The 20,038-nt window shown below is 44.4% G+C and overlaps 2 protein-coding genes across 8 annotated transcripts in view; one reads left to right on the forward strand and one right to left on the reverse strand.

Moving 5' to 3' along the window:
* Positions 1-2,378: 2,378 nt before the first annotated feature.
* mrpl33 (mitochondrial ribosomal protein L33) lies at positions 2,379-4,124 on the forward strand. The gene is made up of 4 exons (XM_086182192.1): positions 2,379-2,516; positions 2,865-2,883; positions 2,972-3,078; positions 3,730-4,124. Exons 1-4 carry the CDS (start codon positions 2,495-2,497, stop codon positions 3,777-3,779), a joined length of 198 nt encoding a protein of 65 aa, XP_086038318.1. The 5' UTR covers positions 2,379-2,494; the 3' UTR covers positions 3,780-4,124.
* Positions 3,905-20,038, reverse strand: part of rbks (ribokinase) — a 36,468-nt gene continuing 20,334 nt past the window's right edge. For 4 of the 7 annotated variants that reach the window (XM_086182190.1, XM_086182189.1, XM_086182187.1 and 1 more), the window contains exons 7-10: positions 17,841-17,932; positions 12,229-12,417; positions 7,259-7,386; positions 3,905-4,541 (exon numbers count right to left, since the gene is read on the reverse strand). In XM_086182190.1, coding sequence (XP_086038316.1) covers positions 4,436-4,541; positions 7,259-7,386; positions 12,229-12,417; positions 17,841-17,932 — 515 coding nt within the window. In that variant the 3' untranslated portion in view covers positions 3,905-4,435. Of the gene's footprint in view, positions 4,542-5,066; positions 5,149-5,235; positions 5,279-7,258; positions 7,387-12,228; positions 12,418-17,840; positions 17,933-20,038 lie in introns of all 7 variants that reach the window. The other 3 variants (XR_015109713.1, XR_015109714.1, XM_086182191.1) reach the window with 3 other exon arrangements.

Below are 20,038 nucleotides of genomic sequence, written 5' to 3' on the forward strand. Positions count from 1 at the left end.
TACATTTGCGTATACACAAGAATCAAAAGAAGGCACGAGAGACGGCTAAAATGATATATCTGGCTGCGCAAAAAAGACCTATTGATTCTCTGCTCCGTATCCAGACCCTAAATCCCTCCATCGTTCACAACAACATCAGTTGCCAGACAGAATTTGAATCTCTTTTGTAAGGTTTCTTCTCTTAAATCCCTGGGCTAAGTTCATGATGACCTTTTCATCTAGAGTCTGAGATTTTCCTCTGTCACATAATCACTCATCTCAGCGTGGCAATTGGCTTTCACTGCTTCTGCTTGGATCATCAGACGAAAAGATAAAAAAAAAAAAGTGCACGTGCATGACTTGTTCCAGAAACCCAAATCTATCTTCTAATCTATGTATCTAAATCTAGCTTCTTCTTCTTCCACCGGCTAAAGAAACCTTGCTAACGTCTGCATTGATATCTGCATTCACTACCAGGTCAAACGCCGCCGCAGCGAAATGCAATGATGTTTTTCTGTCTTCTCGGTTGGAATTCAGCCCGTCTGTGTCGCAGCTACCAAACATCATTCAGACGGCGCTGAGTTTGAAAAACAGATTGAGGCAACAGAGATAAAATAGTGACCTCTGCGACAGCGTCACTGCCCTCCATGCTAATTTCTAATTTACAGTTGACCCTGTTTTTCAGAGCATTTGTGACGCTGAACGTGAACCACGAGTAGAAGGAAACAGAACGGCAGCTCAGGTTCTCACAGCGGCCTCTTCTTTTCCGCAGGTTTAAAAACCCCTGCATGTATGTGAGCGCCCGCTGACACGCGCCTCTCATCCGCAGGGTACAACCGGCCCTTCAGCTGGTGGGACACGTCATGGCCGCATAAACACAGGTGTAATAAATATCATTATTTATGGCCCCGTTCCATTTAGCTGAGCCGGAGCACTAGAACTGTGCAGGCTGGTTCACCGTAACACAGTAAACAGACTGGCAGCATATTTACTTCTGGGAGGGGCACCTGTTTATGTTAATGACACAGCGCTCGCCTCCACAAACTCCTTCTTCGCCGTCGCCCTGTCGACGTTAGTAGGGCCTGAGCCTGAAGTACCGTCAGGCGAAGACCCTATTATGTTTGCTCGTTCTCTCCTCTTTTCTCTGACATATTCAGTCCAGAATGGTTGCGTTTTCCCTCTTCAGCTTCTGAAATCTTTTCTGCAGTCCTTTTGTTTTTCACCGCCCTTTTTCTCACTTGTTATTAAGTCTGACTATTAGTCGTTTTATATATATATATATATATACAGTATATATATTGTGTATATGAATGGACTGCATGGCTGAGGAAAAACAATCGGTGAGCAAATAAAACATTCAGAGTGTCTGAGATGAAGTTAATGTGACTCTCATTTTCAGTATGATACAGTCAGGAGTTAGCTTAGCATCAAAATAGTGGTAAACAATTAGCAAAGCAACTAGCAAACCAGCACCTGCCACTCTTTCAGAATGTTTTCTTTTAAAACATTTTATTAAACTAAAAACTGTATTTATAAAACACACACACACACACAAGGTGTATCACAGGTTTTGAAAGTTGGACTTCTTCTAAGAGGGGCGCAGCAACCTCAGTCTTCTCTGACCCGTAATGATTTCCTGGAAGCCTGTCATCCCTGTGCGGTTGCTAGGATACCAGCAATCTTCTCTTCCAGCTCTCAGCAAGAACTGGAACCAGCATCTTTCCTCACATGTTGATTGATTACTGAGTAGATTGGGGGTGACTGATTTTCACTCTAAGAAACAAATCCTTACTCCTGAACCCGTTTATGAACTTTTGTCTCTTGTAATGATGCTCAAGTACTTCTCACACATCCAAAACTGATCATGTTCCTCAGTGTCTAAAAGACACTCAAGGTTCTCTTAAGTCTTCAAAAGAACACGTACCAGAGCACTCAACAGTAGGGTTTGAGGTCCCGGGGTTTTCACTAATCAGACCTGGATGAGTTTTGCTATCCTGGAGAGTTTGTCACCCTGGATGCTTGCAGCTCTCCGGTCTCCATGTTCTCACGAGGAGCCGACTTCATGCTGGTGTGATACTTTGAGGGAGAAGCGTCCTCACTTCCCGGTGAATGATTGAGATGTGTGTTTTCTCTCTTCTGTTTCATGTCCAACCGTCTTATTAATAAATGTCTCACAAAAAAAAAGTTTTCCAGATTTTAAGGTCAAACAAATTAGTTTGACATTCAAACCATTTGTATATTTAATTCACAACAGCCCTTTAATTCGTGGGGTTGATCAACTGTTCGCTAATTTAAAGTTAGAATTTCGAGTGTGTTGATAAATCTATAAACACGTCGAAAATACCGAGCAGAGGCTTGATGGAATAAATTATCAACGAACACTCACAGGAAGCGACATAGCGGAAGTGCATCTCCAAACCCGGATGTACATATTCCCCAATGTGACTTACCTGAACTTAAGCTAACGTAACTGTGTATTAATACCATCGTGGAGGAGTAATCTGCAGTCTGCCAAATGTTCCTCACCTCCGTTAACCGTGAGTATGTAACGTTTGCATGAGCTGATGTCATGTGATCATGTGACCACATCTCCAACGCAGATAAATCAACCATCTCTCAGAATCTTAACTAGCTAAGTGCTAGTACTAGGCTAGCATAGCTGCTAATTCGCACCCTTAATTCGTACATACCTTTTAAAATATCTTTCGTTTCACTAGAACTTATTTGGGTTTTATTTACTTCGATTGCAACATTGCCGTTGGTGTATTTTTCCCCGCTGCAGTAGCGGCGTAGTTTGTAACATGCTACTAACGTTAGCTAGCTAGCTAGCTAGCTAGCTAGCTTGCTGCTCTTTCATTCATGAGCTCTCCTCTTGTTTGTTTCAGTGGCCAGGTCAAAAACAAAGTAAGTGAAAGTCGTTGTTTTTATTGCAATTGTAAGCATGCTAGTTCATGCATGTCTCCCCCCGTTTGACCCGAGTTGCTCTATTCAGGGCCGTCCTGGTGCAGATGGTGAGCGCTGCGGGGACAGGCTACAGCTTCAACGCCAAGAGGAACCGGCTCAAACCGAAGATGGTGCTGCGGAAACTCGACCCGATTGGTGAGATGGAGTGAAGTTTTATTAATGATAATTCTAAAGTGTTCTTTGCTTTTGCAATAAGTGTTATTGCAGCTGCTTAACCTGAAACAGGATGCCAGCAACAGCAGGGAGGCACGATAATTTGAGCTCTGACATCAGATTAGTATGAGGATCAGAACCCAAGAAAATCTAGTTTGGTGCATCTTCGGATGCGTTGTGTGATTCTACACTTCAGCTGCAACAGAGATCCTCCCGTCAGAATTATTTTGGAGTATTCTACACCTGGTGCACGTCTGGTACAGGGACAGAATCCCTCTGTGCTGATGGTGTGTGTGTGTGTGTGTGTGCTGGCCGGCCTGTTGGGGAACTGGAACTGAGCAGAACCACTGACAATGTTCTCAATGTCATAAATCAATAATGTCTCCTGTGAGCAACGTCACCGCTGGCCTCGGTGTGTTGTTTCGGATGTTTCCTCGACCAAATAGTGAATTTTGCACAAGAGAACATCGACGGTTAGTTGCAGTCCTCCCACTACACAAGACGATCTCGAACGAATCGCTTTTCATATATCAGAACATGCCGTTATTGTGTTGTAGTATTTAGTGTTTGAATTGTGTTGTTTTTTTTATTAAAAATGTGTGTTAAATAGAACAACCTGTTTTGTTGTTGCAGTGAAGCAGCACGTTCTGTTCGTAGAGCATAAGAAGATCAGGTCCATTTAAAGGAGGAACTGGAATACACGGACAACAGAAACCTGCAACAGACAGTAGAACATTTGTGGATTCTAAACATGCTCCTGTTCCTGTGTGGTGGAAGACTGGAAGTGTTGGGGAAATGTTGCAGCCCCCCCCCCCCCCCCCCCCGAAAAGTTCAGTTTCCACCACTCGAGAAGAGAAACGACTGCTCGACTTGTATTTATTGGGACCACCACAGCTGTCATGCAGTAACACGCGACTGAGCTCTTATACACTTGTGTGTTTATGTACTCCATCACTGGTTATGACTCGATGAAAGGTTTTACAATTAAAGTCAAGAAAATAAAATGAAGTCAGTTATGTTGCCTCAAGTTTCCAGTCATTAATTCCCTCAATTACTGAAATAAAAAAAAGATAAAGAAGCACAGTCAGTGTATTAAGATGCCATGTTGGCACAATACCTAGAACCGTGATGACGCGCCAAGGTTTTCATGAAAACATTGCTACATCAATGACAATCAGATTTATACGCTCATGTTCAGATTCCTCTCGAGCAGCACCTTTACTCTCGGTCCGGGAAGAGCAAGAATTAAGACCAGCGGTTCGTGCCGCCTCCTAGAAGAGCTCAGCTGGCAGCTTCTGTTTGAAGGGGAAGGAGGTCTGAGTGCCCATCGCCTGCACACTCACTGCTGCCACCTGAGAGGCTCTTCTGGCCATCTCCTCCAGAGGCATCGTGGGATAATGAGCCATGTAGAACGCCAGCGCACCAATAAAGCTGTCGCCGGCTCCCTGAGAAGAAAGCGTATCAGATCAGTGCTCAACTTTTCTTTGATGAAAACCCTTCCATGTGTCGTGCAGTTGAAACACAAAATGGCGCCAAGTTCCCTTCCTTTAAGCCTTTAGCTAGCCTAGCATAACAACACAACATTTTTCAGTGGCATTTATTATATTGGAGGGTGTTTTCATTACATTGCAGGTAGCTTTTCCAAGTGCCGGTCAATAATTTTGAAACAACCAGAACACAAATGTCCTGTAACATTTAGAATTAGAACAAAACCTGCAGGCATTGGGTGCATGACTAATAAAAGATAACGCAAAGGAAAAGGAAGTAGCTTGACAGGAATTTGCAGCAGCATATTATTTTTAGGCTTATTGCAATTTTTGTAATGTTCTTATTTTTGGCCCTTGGGCCCCACTGTGGGCAGCCCTGAATTACAGCCAGCGTTCTTCCCCCTCAGTTAATCACTAAATTGAACACTACTATTTATTCTTGGTGTACTTTTAAAGGTAGGGAGGTAAAAGAGCAGCTGTCACCAGTAGGGGGTGCTGTGGCATTTGACAGACGTGATTCCGTCCTGACATCACAACTAGTGTGGAAGGAGTTGCTGAATTCTTCCTGCGTGTGAAAGTGTCTCAGTCAGCTCTTTCAGACAAACATCTGTTTTAAGTCCATTTATGATTTTCACAAAAACCTCGTCCTTACCTCAGCAGAATGCCAACGTTAATGTAATAGTCCCAACAAATGGCTTCAATGTGGATAGAGAACGGTTGTCATATTTAGAAAGAGACAAAAATAAATTAACCACAGAACTCCATATGTGTTGACAGGATGAACAAATGATTAATACGCATATTGATTGACTCATTAAAGAGATAAAGCTATTTTCTTTGTCTGGTAATTGCTTCAGAGTGCTGTCGCTGGTTCATGACTGCTCTGTTAATCACTCAACGGTGGCTTGGACTCGCAGCGCCAGCCGCTCTGGTTTGGACCATCTGTATGAACAGATACATCATCCTCGCTCCCTCCGCATCTATTGATAGAGATGGAATGTGCTGTCTACGCCCTGAAGGGGGGTTGGCTAGGATCGGACGCCAATGGGGGAGGGGGGAGGGGATGGCTGATGGGAAAAGGCACAATGGCATGTGGCGACACGCTCATGTTTAACCACAAATGCCCCCCCTACAACGCTGGTTCTCACAAGCCCGCTCCATTACTCACCACTTCGGCTCTCAAAAGAGTTCATTGCACTCTCTCTTCTGAGCACCTCTGTTGCCCCCCCCCCCAACCCCCCTCACCCTTCAACCTCAAACTAACCCTGATGCCATGGTTTTACCAATGAAGTGGTTGTCAGTTGTGAGGGGATGATTCAGTGACACGGGGCAAACAAAAACCCCTCATCCTGACCAGGGCTGGGGCAGGGTGCCACAGCCTAGGACTGACAGGCTTCTGGAAACTCATGGGGCCAAACGGTCCATGGGGCACCCAGGGGACGTTATTATTGCCTATACTGGTAAAATCTGAACAGAGCAATAATGGATCCCACCCCCACCCTGGTGCTGGTGCACACCGCGGGTGACTCCCGGACTGCAGAGATGCTGGAAAGAGTGAGATCAGAGCTCAAACATTTCACAGGCCTGGTGGATTTCCATGTTTAAACCTGCGGTGTGTTTATGTCTCCTGTCTGGTAGCTGGGCTGGGCTACAGCACTGCGAGCGGTCGATGCAGTCCCGCTGGTCAGGCCCCGGCCAGCTCACACGTGGTGGTGGATGCTTGGAAACTGATGAGCTAACGAGCCCAGTACGATGGCGAAGAGGCCAGATTCAACAACTACATTACGTCATAGAAAAAAGCTCCTTCTGGTTTTCATGGTGATGACAATCTATGACCTCTGCGACTTGCCAGTCACCTGTTGGCACTTGTGGCATGGACCAGTGCGTCTTTGTCTAGCCAACCAGCTGTGTCTAGCCATGTGTCTAGTTTTGGAAAACTAAAACTAGACTTGCAATGGGCCATTCTACGAAAAGATTCTGCACAGAAAACTACAAAAAATATTCTGTGTAAAGATCTCTTTTGGAGCCTGTTTTGCTCAGTAAAAAAAATAAATAAATAAAAAAAATTGTTTTCCATATTTTACCAAAACCATCAATATGAATATATGAAGTTTGAAATCATTTCAAATTTTGAAAAAAAAAATATTCTGCAGGATTCAAAAATTGGAAGTGATGACAAAGAGATTACGCTGTGTTCATTTAATGGAGGAGAAATCAGATGGTTGAAGTAGAATATCCCAGGAGCTAACTAGCATTTATTAGCGAGTGTGCATTCCAATCCAGGATGCTGCTTGGCTGACGTCAGCAGGTCAACGGCGTCACAATGCTAACATGCTAAACTAGGATAGTGATGCTGTTAGCGCCGTCATTATCACACTAATCTTAGAGTTTCCCTCAAGTCACTGCAGCAGGGCTGTGGAGGATCTGTGCACACCAACTCCTAGTATTTCCTAAAACTGGATTCGTGATTTTAAATTAAAAATACTGGAGCGATATAACATTTGCAGTAGTACACAGTAAACATTAAATAAGTAGTTCTAAGGATGTATGCTCAATAGTTCTGGTCTTAAGGGACTTGCAACTCACATCTTTATAAAAAACACATGCATACACACACACACACACACACACACACACACACACACACACACTCTTCTAATCAAAACTTAGAGTACCTTATAGCACAAGACACCACCCATCGTCCTCTGAGACTGGCATGTGACGCTACTGGATCCACTGCATGAAGCTCAACAAGGCTGACAAGCATCCCCCCTTCAGCCGCGCTGCCGCTGCCCTCGACACACTGTGGTGAAGGTTAGATTTGGAGGCCTGTCAATCAAGTGACACAAGCGCTCGCCGTGGATGAGCTGTGATGCTCATGCCGGTCGTCTTCGTCCGCCGCTCCTTGACCTTTGTGCCATTCCCCTGCCTCTTCCCTGCTGGTACTCAGACTGATGTTAGAAATGAGCATGGCAGATGTGTTAGAGAGAAGCTCGCCAAATGAACCAAGCAGGATTTTGGAAGTTCTCTACGGTACAAGTGTTTGCAGTAGAAGTAAAACTTCTTTGTTTTGTGTGTATGATCCTTTGGATTTTATCAGATTACTCCAACCTTCCAAAATCATATCCTTTCTCATGCGAGGAAGATTAATTCCATGATTGCTTTGGTCAGTTTCAGGCAACATATAAAGGTATGGTGAGGCTGTTAAAAGCCTGCCCATCTGCAGCTCTCCAGACTCGTGTGTCTGGAAGGCTTTCACCGACAGGGATGTGACCTTGTTTTAATGTTTCTGGCAGTGAGATGAGTGGTGTGTTTAAAATAGTTAACACAAGCACCAGTAACCGCCGCGGCTGAACAGCAAACAAAGGAGCGCATACAGAAACTCACAAGTCCATCAACAGAAAATCCAAGGACAAAGATAACAGCAAGCGCCCACATGGTTTGATTGACAGGTGATCTTTGTAAAGTGCAGAGCAGCAACACCACAGCGATGAGTGCTAAACATGGAACTCACATTAAAAACAGATCTCAGTGTGTTTGCTGCATCCAAAGAACCTTCCAAACCTCCAGAACTGGTGGTTACATTTCCCACGCTGGTTGCCACCACACCAGGTTCACAGTTAGCCAGAGCCCTGACAGCAGAATGAATCTGTGTCGGTATTATCACAACTGAAAGTGTGTATCATGTGACGTGAGCGGAGCGTTCGTGTTCTGCTTGGAAGCAGGAAGTGGCGTGTTTATTCTGTGGTCGGTTCAGTTGCAGCACAAACACATACAGATGACTAGGAGTTGCAGAAAGTACTTTGGAGGAAAAGGAAGACCCGAGATTTTCTTTCCTTGAACTGACGACAAAGTGGAATAAAAAGTAGCACAAATGTAAGAAGGTCAAGGTCGGGGGAAGAATCTACTGGCAGCCATCACAAAGCAATACCAGCATTTTGGAGCTGCATCATCCATCATCGCTGGAGGAAACCATGGCGACGGGAAAGTGCTCACATATATAATGGACATAATCTGACAACGCAAACACTGGTGAAATGTTAGCATGAAACCCTCATGTTTGTCAAAGCGGTTTGACCGGAACACTGACATTTTCTCACCATTCCTCTGGAATGAGTCAAAGTGCAGTAAGCAAAGACAACAAGGTCAGCAACGCCTGTAAATCACTCGACTCGCTGAAGCTGCTGTTGCTTTTTTTCCAGATAAGCTTGGTGAGATGGCGACTGCATCATCATGTTCAGATGTCAGCAGTTTCGCACCCACAGTCACAAGGCGATTTAGCAACCGTCCAGTTTCCAGTGAGCGAGGTTCAGCTGCGTCACCAAAGGTCTGCGTTAAAAATATGCATTGAATTTAAAACGTGTTAGCGCGGACGGAGCAGCAGAGGCCTCCCACGATCTCGACGCCCATCTTGTTATGACAGATGGTGCTAACTCCTGAAGCCTACTGCCTTTCTCAATGAAAGGCACCCCGGGGAGAGCAAAGACCGACTCAGGGGCAGCGCTGACTCACAGTGGCTTCCACGTCCGGAAGCTGCCAAACAGCCGGGGACGACTCAAGGAGGAACCAGGGAGGAAGCTTCAGAGATCAAAAAAAGCTCTTAATTGTACCAATTAGACCTCTCGCATGTTTGATCCATCTGCAGTCTTCTTTCACCCTTTTGTGTGTAACACTGATCGTGACGATGCACTGGCAGAGGGCTGGCTAAACATCTGGATTGCTGAACAGCAGCTGCTCCTGCATACGCAGTTCATGAGAAGATGGTGATGTGGCAGTTTTCTCACTGTTTCATACCCCAGCTGTGTAGGTATTCAGGAATGCAGGAGTTGTTCCTTCAACTCCTGCTCCCAGGACGAAGTCACGCAATCGATACTCAACTCGTGAGTGAGAACCGGGGCTAATTTGACCGTCCAGACCCACTGTGGTGCTGTACTGTCTGGTTTAGACAGCGCTGTCTACCTTGTGCCTTCCACACCGGACCTCCCGGAACAGTGGAAACCAAGGCCACCCAAGTCCTGTTGGGGCAAAAAGGCACTGTGTGCGTGTTTGTGTAATAACCTCATCTAACTGTCCACACAAAAGCCTCTGATCTAAGAGAGGGAAGCCTGTGCTCAATTTAAGACAAAGGGGGGAACAGATTCATGACCCTGACTCAGCCCGTAATCGCTCATGCCATGTAAACCGTGATATTCAGACAGTTGCCGGAGGAGCAAAGCGTTGCACATGATGACAGAGTAACAGTCAGAGGAAAATGATTTAACAGCCACGTAGCAAAAGTAGATCCTCAGAGGGGCCAAGTGGGACAACCAAACTGTAAACTGCGGAGCCGATGTCGTTCCCATCAGGTCATGTGACCAGCTGAGCTGCAGCCTAGCTAAAACAGCGAGAAACCGCAAGTGATTCACTGTTGATATTGAAAAACTGCAGCACCCAATGAAGCCTCGATTCACAGTTAAATACTCGTAAAAGTGCCGAGTGGCGGCGGGAGATTTCAGTCGCTACTGCGGGAGAAAGAAAATGAAATGGAATAATGGAGGTTATAATGAAGACGCCTGTTAGCAGAACAGGCTCAGAGAAGTGAATAATCATCTTGATAACAACCTGTTTTTTTTCCTCTCCCGTAAAAAAAAGAGGGCCTTACTGGAAGAGGGATTATGATGTCCAAAAGAGTTAAACACTCCACGATTTATGGGCCCATCAAAGAGCAGAGGGGGTGGGGTGGGAGTGTGTGTCTAAATGGGGGGGATATACAGCAGGCCCGACCACAGCCAGGCTGAGCAGCTTTCTGCTGACTGATGCAGGCCCAAGAGGTGAGTCACGGCAGAGGATTGGGGGGGCTTGGGCAGATTCTCCTGGGGGCTACTGGGAAGTGGGGAGAGTGACGACAGCGAATCGGGGCAGTAATATGTGTCGGCTCCAGGGCACCGAGGAGGTCACACACCCTTGAAGAAAGCGAAGCCTTTGTTCCTGAAATGACCTGCGACGCAGCCGACCAGTTCAGCCGCGGTTCAAACACACTCACACACACTCCTGCTTTTAACTTCCTTCGCTGCCTTCTCTCTTTCACAACCTCAGATGTGGGTTCCACGTAAAGTTGCACACTCGCGCTTGTGTAACCCCACTTTTACGACTCTGCATTATGAATGGCTTTTGGGAAATTATGGCACAATTAAAGTCCCTGGGGGAACAATTCAGTAACATAATCCATTACATAAACAATTAAGCCTTTAATCAGACCTGGTACAAAGAGCTGATTAACACCTCTGTGTGATGACGTACTTGGTTGGTAGAACACGCAGCCCACAAAACCCTCAGAGACAGGAAACACAAACATAGAAGCGGGACTGCTATGACGAAAACAAGCCACAGAGGCTGGTGTGAAATGAGTCCAGCTGACTTCTTTAAAAGATTCAAATCAGGGAGGAGGAACCGGCGCCGGGCCCCACATCTACCAGCCAGCGCTCCACTTGAGCAAATCAGCAGCTCAGCCGAGCAACATGATGAAGAGACAGATTCACGTATGACGAAGCTTCGCAGTGGAATTTAGACCTGAAGATTTCTACTAGAAGATAGTAAGTTCCAGTCATTGCTGTAATTCCCCAATGATGCACACACACACACACACACACACACACACACACACACACACACACACACACACACACACACACACACAATCCCCTTTTACTAATATAGTTCGCACAACATCCTCTCAGACTTTGACTATATAAAAAACTATGCACGTCCAAAAGGTTTGAATTCTATTAGAACAGAATATTTTTCGTCAAATTATCTTTTTTTTGGTTTGCTTAAAGGGGCGGACAGTAACACAAGCAAAAACGAATAAAGATATTAATATCAAATTGTCGGGATCAACAGAAGAATGTGTCAGTTTTCATATTATTGGCATCATCATATTTCCATTGGCTGATTTTTATTTTCTAACATTTTTATTTTTTATTTTTCAGTGTGTTCAAAGTTCACACTTAATGCGCATAAAAGTTTATTCTTTCTAAACACACTTTCCTTCAAACACTTGTTGTTTTCTCACTGCCTCGTGTATCGGCTATCATTCTCCTTCAATCACCAATAATCAGAAGCAGCACTGACAAAACTTGAAGGTCGAGTCCAAGATTTAAAAAAGCTATAATTTTTTTCTTTTACAATTTAATATGTTTATTTATCAAAATCCCTGATAATTAAAAAAAAATTGTAGAAAAAAACATTTCTAGTTCTTTTTCTTCATATCCCTATTAAGGGACACCAACAGTCAGATTCAAAATATGTTCAATTATTAATAATATTAAAGGCAGCCAGTTGTCAAACTTGTGTGCCATCGACAGGGAGGTGACCGGCGGTAACTTCTACTATCAGCATGCTAACGTGGTCACAAGGCTTCTGACTCTGAACTAGTTTTGCAAACATTTGGTGTCAAAATAGTTGTTTTTTTGTTTTTTTTTTTACTGAAAAGGGCAAATTATGGGATCACTAAAAGTCAAGAGGATCCATGAATGTCAGACTGAAATAACGCAGCAACTGTTCAACTGTGCAGGGAACACTAGCACGGCTAAAATGCTACACATTCTCTGAGTGTGAGGATTTCCTGACGTGTGTCTGAGTTGGTGTGACGGTGGAACACCCTTACTGTCGTGTCCACCGCTGTGACTGCCGTCGTCGGAACCTGTTTTGGGGTTGAACCCTGAGCCCCCAGCACCACACAGCCTTGGGCTCCCAGTGTGATTATGACAGATCCACATCCTCGACTCACGAGCTCCTGAGCAGCCCGGCCCGCCTCCTCCACGGTAGCTACAGGGGAACCGGTCAGCAGCTCAGCCTGAACGGAGACACACACAGAGGACGTGACGTCTTCGTTATCATGGGACACATTTTCTCCTGCAACAGCCTCTTTTCTTATTTAGATCAGGGAGGCGCGTTAATCAGCGGTTAGGCACTAAAATGAGAGATGTGGCGCTGGTGTGGGAGAATGGGAGGTAAATAAAGAACCACATTATGGAAATTCCCCACAGCAAAACAAAACAGTGACTGTGTGTGATGCTAATGAAGGCACTAAAACGTAATATCTAATTAGCTGAGCGTCGCTGGTCTATTGCTTACCTGCTACACTTTACTGTTTGTCATTAGCAGCTTTGCTATGACTCATCTGCTAATTACACGCTGGCGGAGGTCAGACAGACTCACGGTCTGTTGAGGCTTCGCCGGCTTCGTCAGCCGTCTGTGGGGGCAAAGACCCTCAAAGAGAAAATCCTCAGGCTGCTCGGCTTCATCTGGCTGCAAACTGACTAAACAATGACAAAGCAGGACTTGAGAGCTGATGTCACAACCACAACCGCTCTTCCAGAGTGAGCGGCACCCATGAAAAGGATCCCACTCACTGGTATTGTCTGCTTTCACTGCAGCTGTGTGGCGAGTGCGTTTGTGAGAAGGGAACGTCCAGAAAGACTCAGAACTCTGTTTTCATGATGTAATTACACACCTTTTATGAGAACCACATTTTAGTGCGATTACATTTGATCTGCTAACAAAATATCAAACATGTTAGATGGTAGAGAAAAATTAATACTGAAAGCTACAGTCATATCATGTTTTATTTTCCAGGGATATGACTGACTGTAAAATGAATTAACCATGAAAATGGAAACAAACTGCAGTAAATGAAAGTGTAACCTGAAGCAGGGCAGTGCAGTAATGTCACATATTTCTAAAAGAAAAAAAAAAGCATTTTCCAAGCGTAAATCTACATTGTTTCAAACCCTGTCTGATACACGTTCTCTCTTTGTATAATCCTGAACAAACAGAGACCTACGCTGACATTTTCTACCATAAAAAAGCAACGTATTTCTTTACAAATATTCGTGGTGCAGTAAATTGTTTTTGATGAGTTTAGGAAACTGAAACAGAATGAACAAATTCAGCCGTGAAACGCTGTCATAAGTAACTTTTTTTAGACTATTTAATCTTCCGTGTTTATTCGGTCGTTTGCTGCAAATTAAACAAATCCATTCTGAACAAGTCTTCTTTTAAGACAAACCTTTGTTGTATTTAATTCAAGATCTGAAGTGTACCGAGTGTAACGTAGCCTTCTGAAGTCAGAGTCATTCAGCGTGTGGTCCTCGCCGGCTGTTACAAATCAAATATGGATGTCCCCCTTAATTTGCCTCTAAAATTACACATTTACAGAATTTTAGAACACGGACGAGCATGAAAGAGGGAGAGCAAATGTCAGGGAAACTCTACGCCGCGATCACGCCTCTGTAAAAGTGTGCATGATGGAAGTGTGGCTCCGCGTTGGCAGGTGAGGTCCTCGGGTGGACATCAAAGATCGGCCCCCTCGCTATAAAGCGCTTTGGCATGTGGGCTGACGATCAAAGAGTTCCTGCACTTTGTCTTCCTTAATCCCTCCTATCACCCCCCCCACCCCGCCACCCCCGTTACCCCTCAGCCTGTTACAGTGAGACCACACACACACACACACACACACACACACAATCACACACACACCTGTACACAGTGTGTGCCAGCTGACCTCACAGGGGAGGGCGAAGGCACGACTGACACTAGTGTTGAATAGCGGTCTGAGGATCCGATCCCCCCCCCCGCCGCCGCCCCCACCCTTGCTTTTTTTTTTTTTTTTTGTGATTTGTCAAAGCGAACAATGACCTTGGACAGTTCAAAAATAAACCACAGAGCGTATCAGTGCTTTTAGAGCCCGCAGCCACCCCGGCGCTGTCAGACGCCAAAAGAAGAAGAAGAAGAAGAAGAAAAAACAAAACAAGCTCTTTTGTTAGTCATCAGCTTCACACCAGGGCAAGGAATCAATCCACCTCCCTGAGTGTAGCAGCGCACGAGAAGGTTGAATTATGTCTCTCTCTCTCTTTCTCGTTTACACACACACACACACACACACACACACACACACACACACACACTCACCTATATTCTGAAGCGATATGATACTGGCTATTTGCCAAAGAAGAACATATATATACTGTACGTATCAGCAAACCTCCACAAGTAGCAATAACATGCTTTTCACGTGGTCATGTGAGTGTTTGGATTCCAACAGTTTTGAATTTTGCTGTACATAAAGTTTTGAGTTTGTTTGTTTTTTTTCTCCACGTCATTCAGATTTTCTTACTTCCTGAATCTCTCTCTGGCTGGATTTGTATCTTGCTGTGCGTCACATTATTTTCTGTTGAAGTAGAGAATTGAACCTTAGAATATGAAAGGACACTCAAGCAGAGGAAGCCCTCCTGGTCCATCACCACAACCGATGGGGTCATTTCCAAAATTCACAAGTTTCACAGGTACACCAAACTTTTACTAAGTTTGCATCAACAACAACAACAACAACACAAAGACATAAAACATGTTATAAATTAAACAAAAAAATAACAAAATAAAGAAATTAGACATAAAGAATATAAATATATGTTGAAATCTACTTTATTTATAAAAGTGAAGAATGTATGAATCTAAAAGTGAAAATGTATATTTTGATTGGTACCACAGTACATAAATATCTTCTACAGGAAAAACACTCAGCTGGTTGCAGTGCATTATGGATCGTAAGGCTCCAATAGTTTTTTTGCCTTTTTTGGCCTAACATGAGTGACAGCTACACATAATATAATATAATATAATATAATATAATATAATCATATGATAAATATAAGGGTGGCGTTGTGTCGCAGGAAGAACCCACTGAATGTGGTATTTTTACTTTGGGTTTGTCTGAGTTTGCCTCGGCAGACGTCAGCACCATTACACCTGCAATCATCCCTGTAGTTACACCTGTAATTACACCACGACTACACTCAAGCTGTGGTGGTAGGTCAAAGGTCAGTCGGATAGCTACTCAGTTGCAGTACCGTAGGAATTACTGTAGAACCTTTTTAAAGTCTTCCATTAAAAATGGCCTTGTTGCATGTTGTGATTTTCTCCTTTCTTGTTTTTGCCTTATATTAAATCTTTCAATGCCTGTTGATGTACTTTGAAACTCTACCGATCCCTAAATTTTTTGTCTGCAGCCCCCAAACCCTCAGCATGAGTGCTGGCGCCTGTGAGGAATATTCCGCTCCAGCGTACTACATAATATATAACATGACTCTACCTCCATGCTGCACTTTCACCAACTCTCCCTTTCATGTCCTCACACCTGGCTTTAGTGTTTCTCCACCCGGCATTGCCACATCAAACAGAGGCCCGGGGGCAAACTCACATCCACTTTACCCCCGAGGGGGCAGCTGACTCAGCCAAAGAGCACATCTGCCCTGTTGTTTTTACTACAATTCCCATCTAACCCTACCCCACATCGCTCATCTGTCATCGCCTGACAGTCAAGATGTGAGGTGCCTCGACACCAGTTTTTACTGTAAAAGGGTGGAGAGACACGTATTTCCATCTTCATACCAGAGTGTTTACACGAATGGCTAAAGGCTACAGTGGGGGGTATTGATGTGCTGGCAGGGGTCATGACCCCCGAGGTACAGTTGAATCACTGTGGAAAGATGTGCGCACATGTGGGCGCTCATAACATCTCAAACCTCTGATCTTTGTCTTTCACACGAGGAGGAATACTTTTTTTTGCTTGTGTGTGACTTAAGGCCACAACAGTCTTTTGTTACTGGGAGCTGATTGGATATTTTTAAGTCTTGATTTTCACAATCTTAACTCAACTCTTCCCTAAAAACAACCACAGCATGAAACAAGTTATAGTTATAAGGGTGTGAAGCTTCCAATTTGTCCACATAATGAGCCATTGGCTGGGTTTAAACAGGCCAAAATATTCTTGTTACATTCAATTTAGCAGCCTTAACAGGGTAAAAATCATCCATATAAACAGCTGCTAAAGAATAAATAAAAATGATCAAACATATTGAAATGTAACGAATTACACAAGTGGGGGACTCCTGCTTTTGATGTTACCTCTGATTATGTTGAAGTTAACCTAAGCATTCCTCACGCTAATGCTACCCATGCTAACATTACTCAAGCTACCGTTATCCAAGATAACGTCGCCTAAGCTAACACGATCTGAGATAGAAGCCCTCGAGTGTTTCTTTACAAAACAATAAAAAAAACAACATTCCTGTCAGAAAATATGAGCAAGTTAAATCAACAGCCAAACGGGGTGATGTTTATGGAGGGGAAAGAATTTCTCCTCTTCATTTATAACTACCAACTTTCACTTTTCTTCCATGTGACTCACACTTTCAGCATCAGTCTCACACTCCCAAATAGTTCTCACGCCCAACCACGGCGACAGAGATGACTAGGGTACATAATCAGAGCCAGACGACTCTAGAGGCTCACCATATCAGTTGGAGTCTCCGTACATTGTATTTTACTTTCATATTTCACAGGTTTGCTATATCTTTAGCAGCGGTGCTCATGTACACATACATTTTGCCGAGTGTGCGCCAATATCTTAAATGAGTGCGCTAGCATGTAGCGCTAACTGAAAGGATCACCCACTACCAATTAAACTTTCCCCTGCTGCTTCCTTTCTCAGCTCGTCTTGTTAACTGACAGTCATTTCCCGTGCACAGCCAATTTCATTAAATATACCTTGTGTTCCATTTCTGTGTGAAAAAGACATTAAAGATCTACACGGTTTAAAAAAAAGAAAAGGACTGTTTAGAGCAGGGCTTCCTGTAGTGGGCCCAAGGAGGTCAAATATGGCCTGATGAGGGAAAAGGTTTTGGTACTCCTGGACTGGACCATTCAAGACCGTTTTCAGAGTCCGTGTCCATGCTAATGCACTGTTGTCATGCTGTGTGTAACCATTTTTGTAGATTCCAGCGCAGCGTAGTGGTGTCGAAGCTTCTCCACCCGTGTGAACAGACGTTCAGAGGGCTACGCTAACATTCGCTGACTACGGCACGTGACCAGCATTTGCTCAGTTTAACAGCACGCCACCACAAACTCAGCGTTTGCCTGCTACTCTCGACGCTGCTGCAGTGTTTTGGCGTGAGAATTGTTTAGGCTGCATGAGAAATGAAGCTGAATGTCTGCGTCACATGCCAGAGGCATGAGCTGGCAACCCTGACTATGAGTGGTAAATCATCAATGTAAACTGTGTTACTGGTGGATACAACATAACCCACTGTTTTGCCGTGTGGGACTGGTTTCTTTTTCCTCGGCTTGCTTGGATGTATGAGTTAGGAAGCCAGATATTGTGTGAGGATGAGGCTGTGATAAATATTATGAGGTGTGTGCGTGTGTGTGATTCATCACCTCAGACTCATTACAGCAGAACACATCAGAGATTCTGTAGAAATCAGGATCCAAGTCGGAAATAGCTGGCGCCGGGTTGAATATTGTCTTAACTGCAAGATAAGATAAGGAGCTTTTATTGTCATTGTAGAGACACCCTGAGGACACTTGTATAACCAAGCTGATTTGGCCTCAACTGAAGGTGCATTTGGGATAAAAACAAGGTACAAATGTCGACGACACCAGAAAAAGGTGGACAAAACAAGGACACGAGATGTCATAATAGCAACAGCAAGAAACTGTTAATGCCCACAGTGACAAAGTCCCATTATTGCGCTCGTCTCCAGGACTATAAGGCATTCACATTAGTGACTTTCACCTTTTGTTATTGTTCCATACTTACTACCGTAAACTTTCAGCTACAGATGTTGGTAATTACTTCCTCTTAGTTCCACAGTTTTCCAGCTTTCATGGACAAATTTTGAATCCTCTATCCGTCTAGTCCACTCAAGTGTTAAAACAAACATGAGTGATCTAATCCTGGCCCTTTCTACCGACAGCTCGTCTCCCCTCCATAGTACACTCAAGTACACTCTCTTCTGATTGGCCAGCCTGAGGAAGCCTCCTGAGGGGCAGCATCTCTGTATGTCTGTATGCCTTTAGCAGTTGGCAATGTACATACAAAGACCAGCTGACCTCAGCTCAGCACGGACGTAGAGAACGAGTAGTGTCTCAATACTCCGCCAAGGCCCAAACTGTGATATCTAGACAAAGACGCACTGATGATGCTGTGTTTGTCGGGAACTACGATCGTATGGTAACTAACCCACTAGCAGTAATCGTCTGCTTCGCACTGCTCCGGCCGTGGTTGCAGACTCTCCTGATCATTACACTCTTTTTCTAACAGCCATTCAATCTTGCGCGTCATATTTTTACATGTATATACAAACAGCTCTTAAAGCAATCGCCAGATGAGGGCGGCACGGTGGAGCAGTGGTCCTCACTGTGGCCCCCCAGCAAGAAGGTTGTGGGTGGAGCCCCGGCTGGAGCACGGGGTCTTTCTGGGTGGGTCTGCATGTTCTCCCTGTTCCTGCTGGGTTCTCTCTGGTACTCCAGATTCCTCCACAGTCCAAAGACATCAAGAGGGACCAGGTTAATCCAGACTCTAAATTGACCGTAGGCGTGGCTGGGAGAGCCAATGGTTGTCTGTCTCTATGTGTTGGCCCTGCCATGGACTGGTGACCTGTCCAGGGTGAAGGCTGCTGGGATAGGCTCCACCCCCACCACCCTCAACAGGAGGAGAGGGGGAACATGGAGGGATGGATGGATGATGGATGATGGATGGAGGGATGGAATCGCCAAATGAGTTTACATGTGAACTGTGGATAAATAACTTAATCAGGTGGCAGTTAAAGACTTACAAAATGTTGTTCGTTATTTTATTATCATTATCTAAGATTGTAACATTACATGGCAGAAAATAAGGAAACGCACAAAAGGGCCCCTCTACCAAGACTTAAGATGTGAATAATAGTTTGTTTTTAAGGACACATTCCTCATTTATGTGACACTTTTTTATCCAATTTTCTGAGCTTCACTGTCAATGTCTGGTGGTGCCTTAATTAAAATTTCAATGGGAACAAAGCATTGTGGGCTACCGCTGGGGATTGCTCTTAACGGGCAAAGCTCAAGTGGATAAGCTTCTACAAAAAAGGCACCTTTTAAACGATTAAATTAGCATTCCCCGGGAAAGAACACAGGAAAACAAGCTGGTGGAAACAGGCTCACATCCTGCAGCCGTAACCCCTGCGTTTGTGTGTGCAGCAGATACAACATGAAGCACGTAACCCTATATATGTGTGTCAGAGAGTGGGTGAGATGAGTTGTGACCCTTTCTAGCGTGTGTGTGCGTCTGCATTCAAGAGCGGGAGAGAGCCAGAGTGTTTGTCAGAAGTAATCCTCCGTACGTGTTGCACATCGCAGTTGGATGCATATTCATGAGCAGCTCGCATTAATGCAGCTAATACCGTGATTTCTGTGTATGTGTGAGGATAAGCCCAGCTTGACGAAGTGATTAATTCTGATATCGCTGTATACAAAATAAAGCCTCATGCAAGTGTGTGTTAGGGAGATGTATGTTCAGTGTTGGTGACATCAAAGTCTGTTGTGCAAAAGTGTGTACCTAGATTCTGTTTGTGTTTGCGTGGGAACATAAGAGA

Source organism: Aulostomus chinensis, chromosome 17 (assembly GCF_037954235.1).
Source record: "Aulostomus chinensis isolate RoL2024-O1b breed Wild chromosome 17, RoL_Achi_v1.0, whole genome shotgun sequence".
Classification (NCBI taxonomy): domain Eukaryota; kingdom Metazoa; phylum Chordata; class Actinopteri; order Syngnathiformes; family Aulostomidae; genus Aulostomus; species Aulostomus chinensis.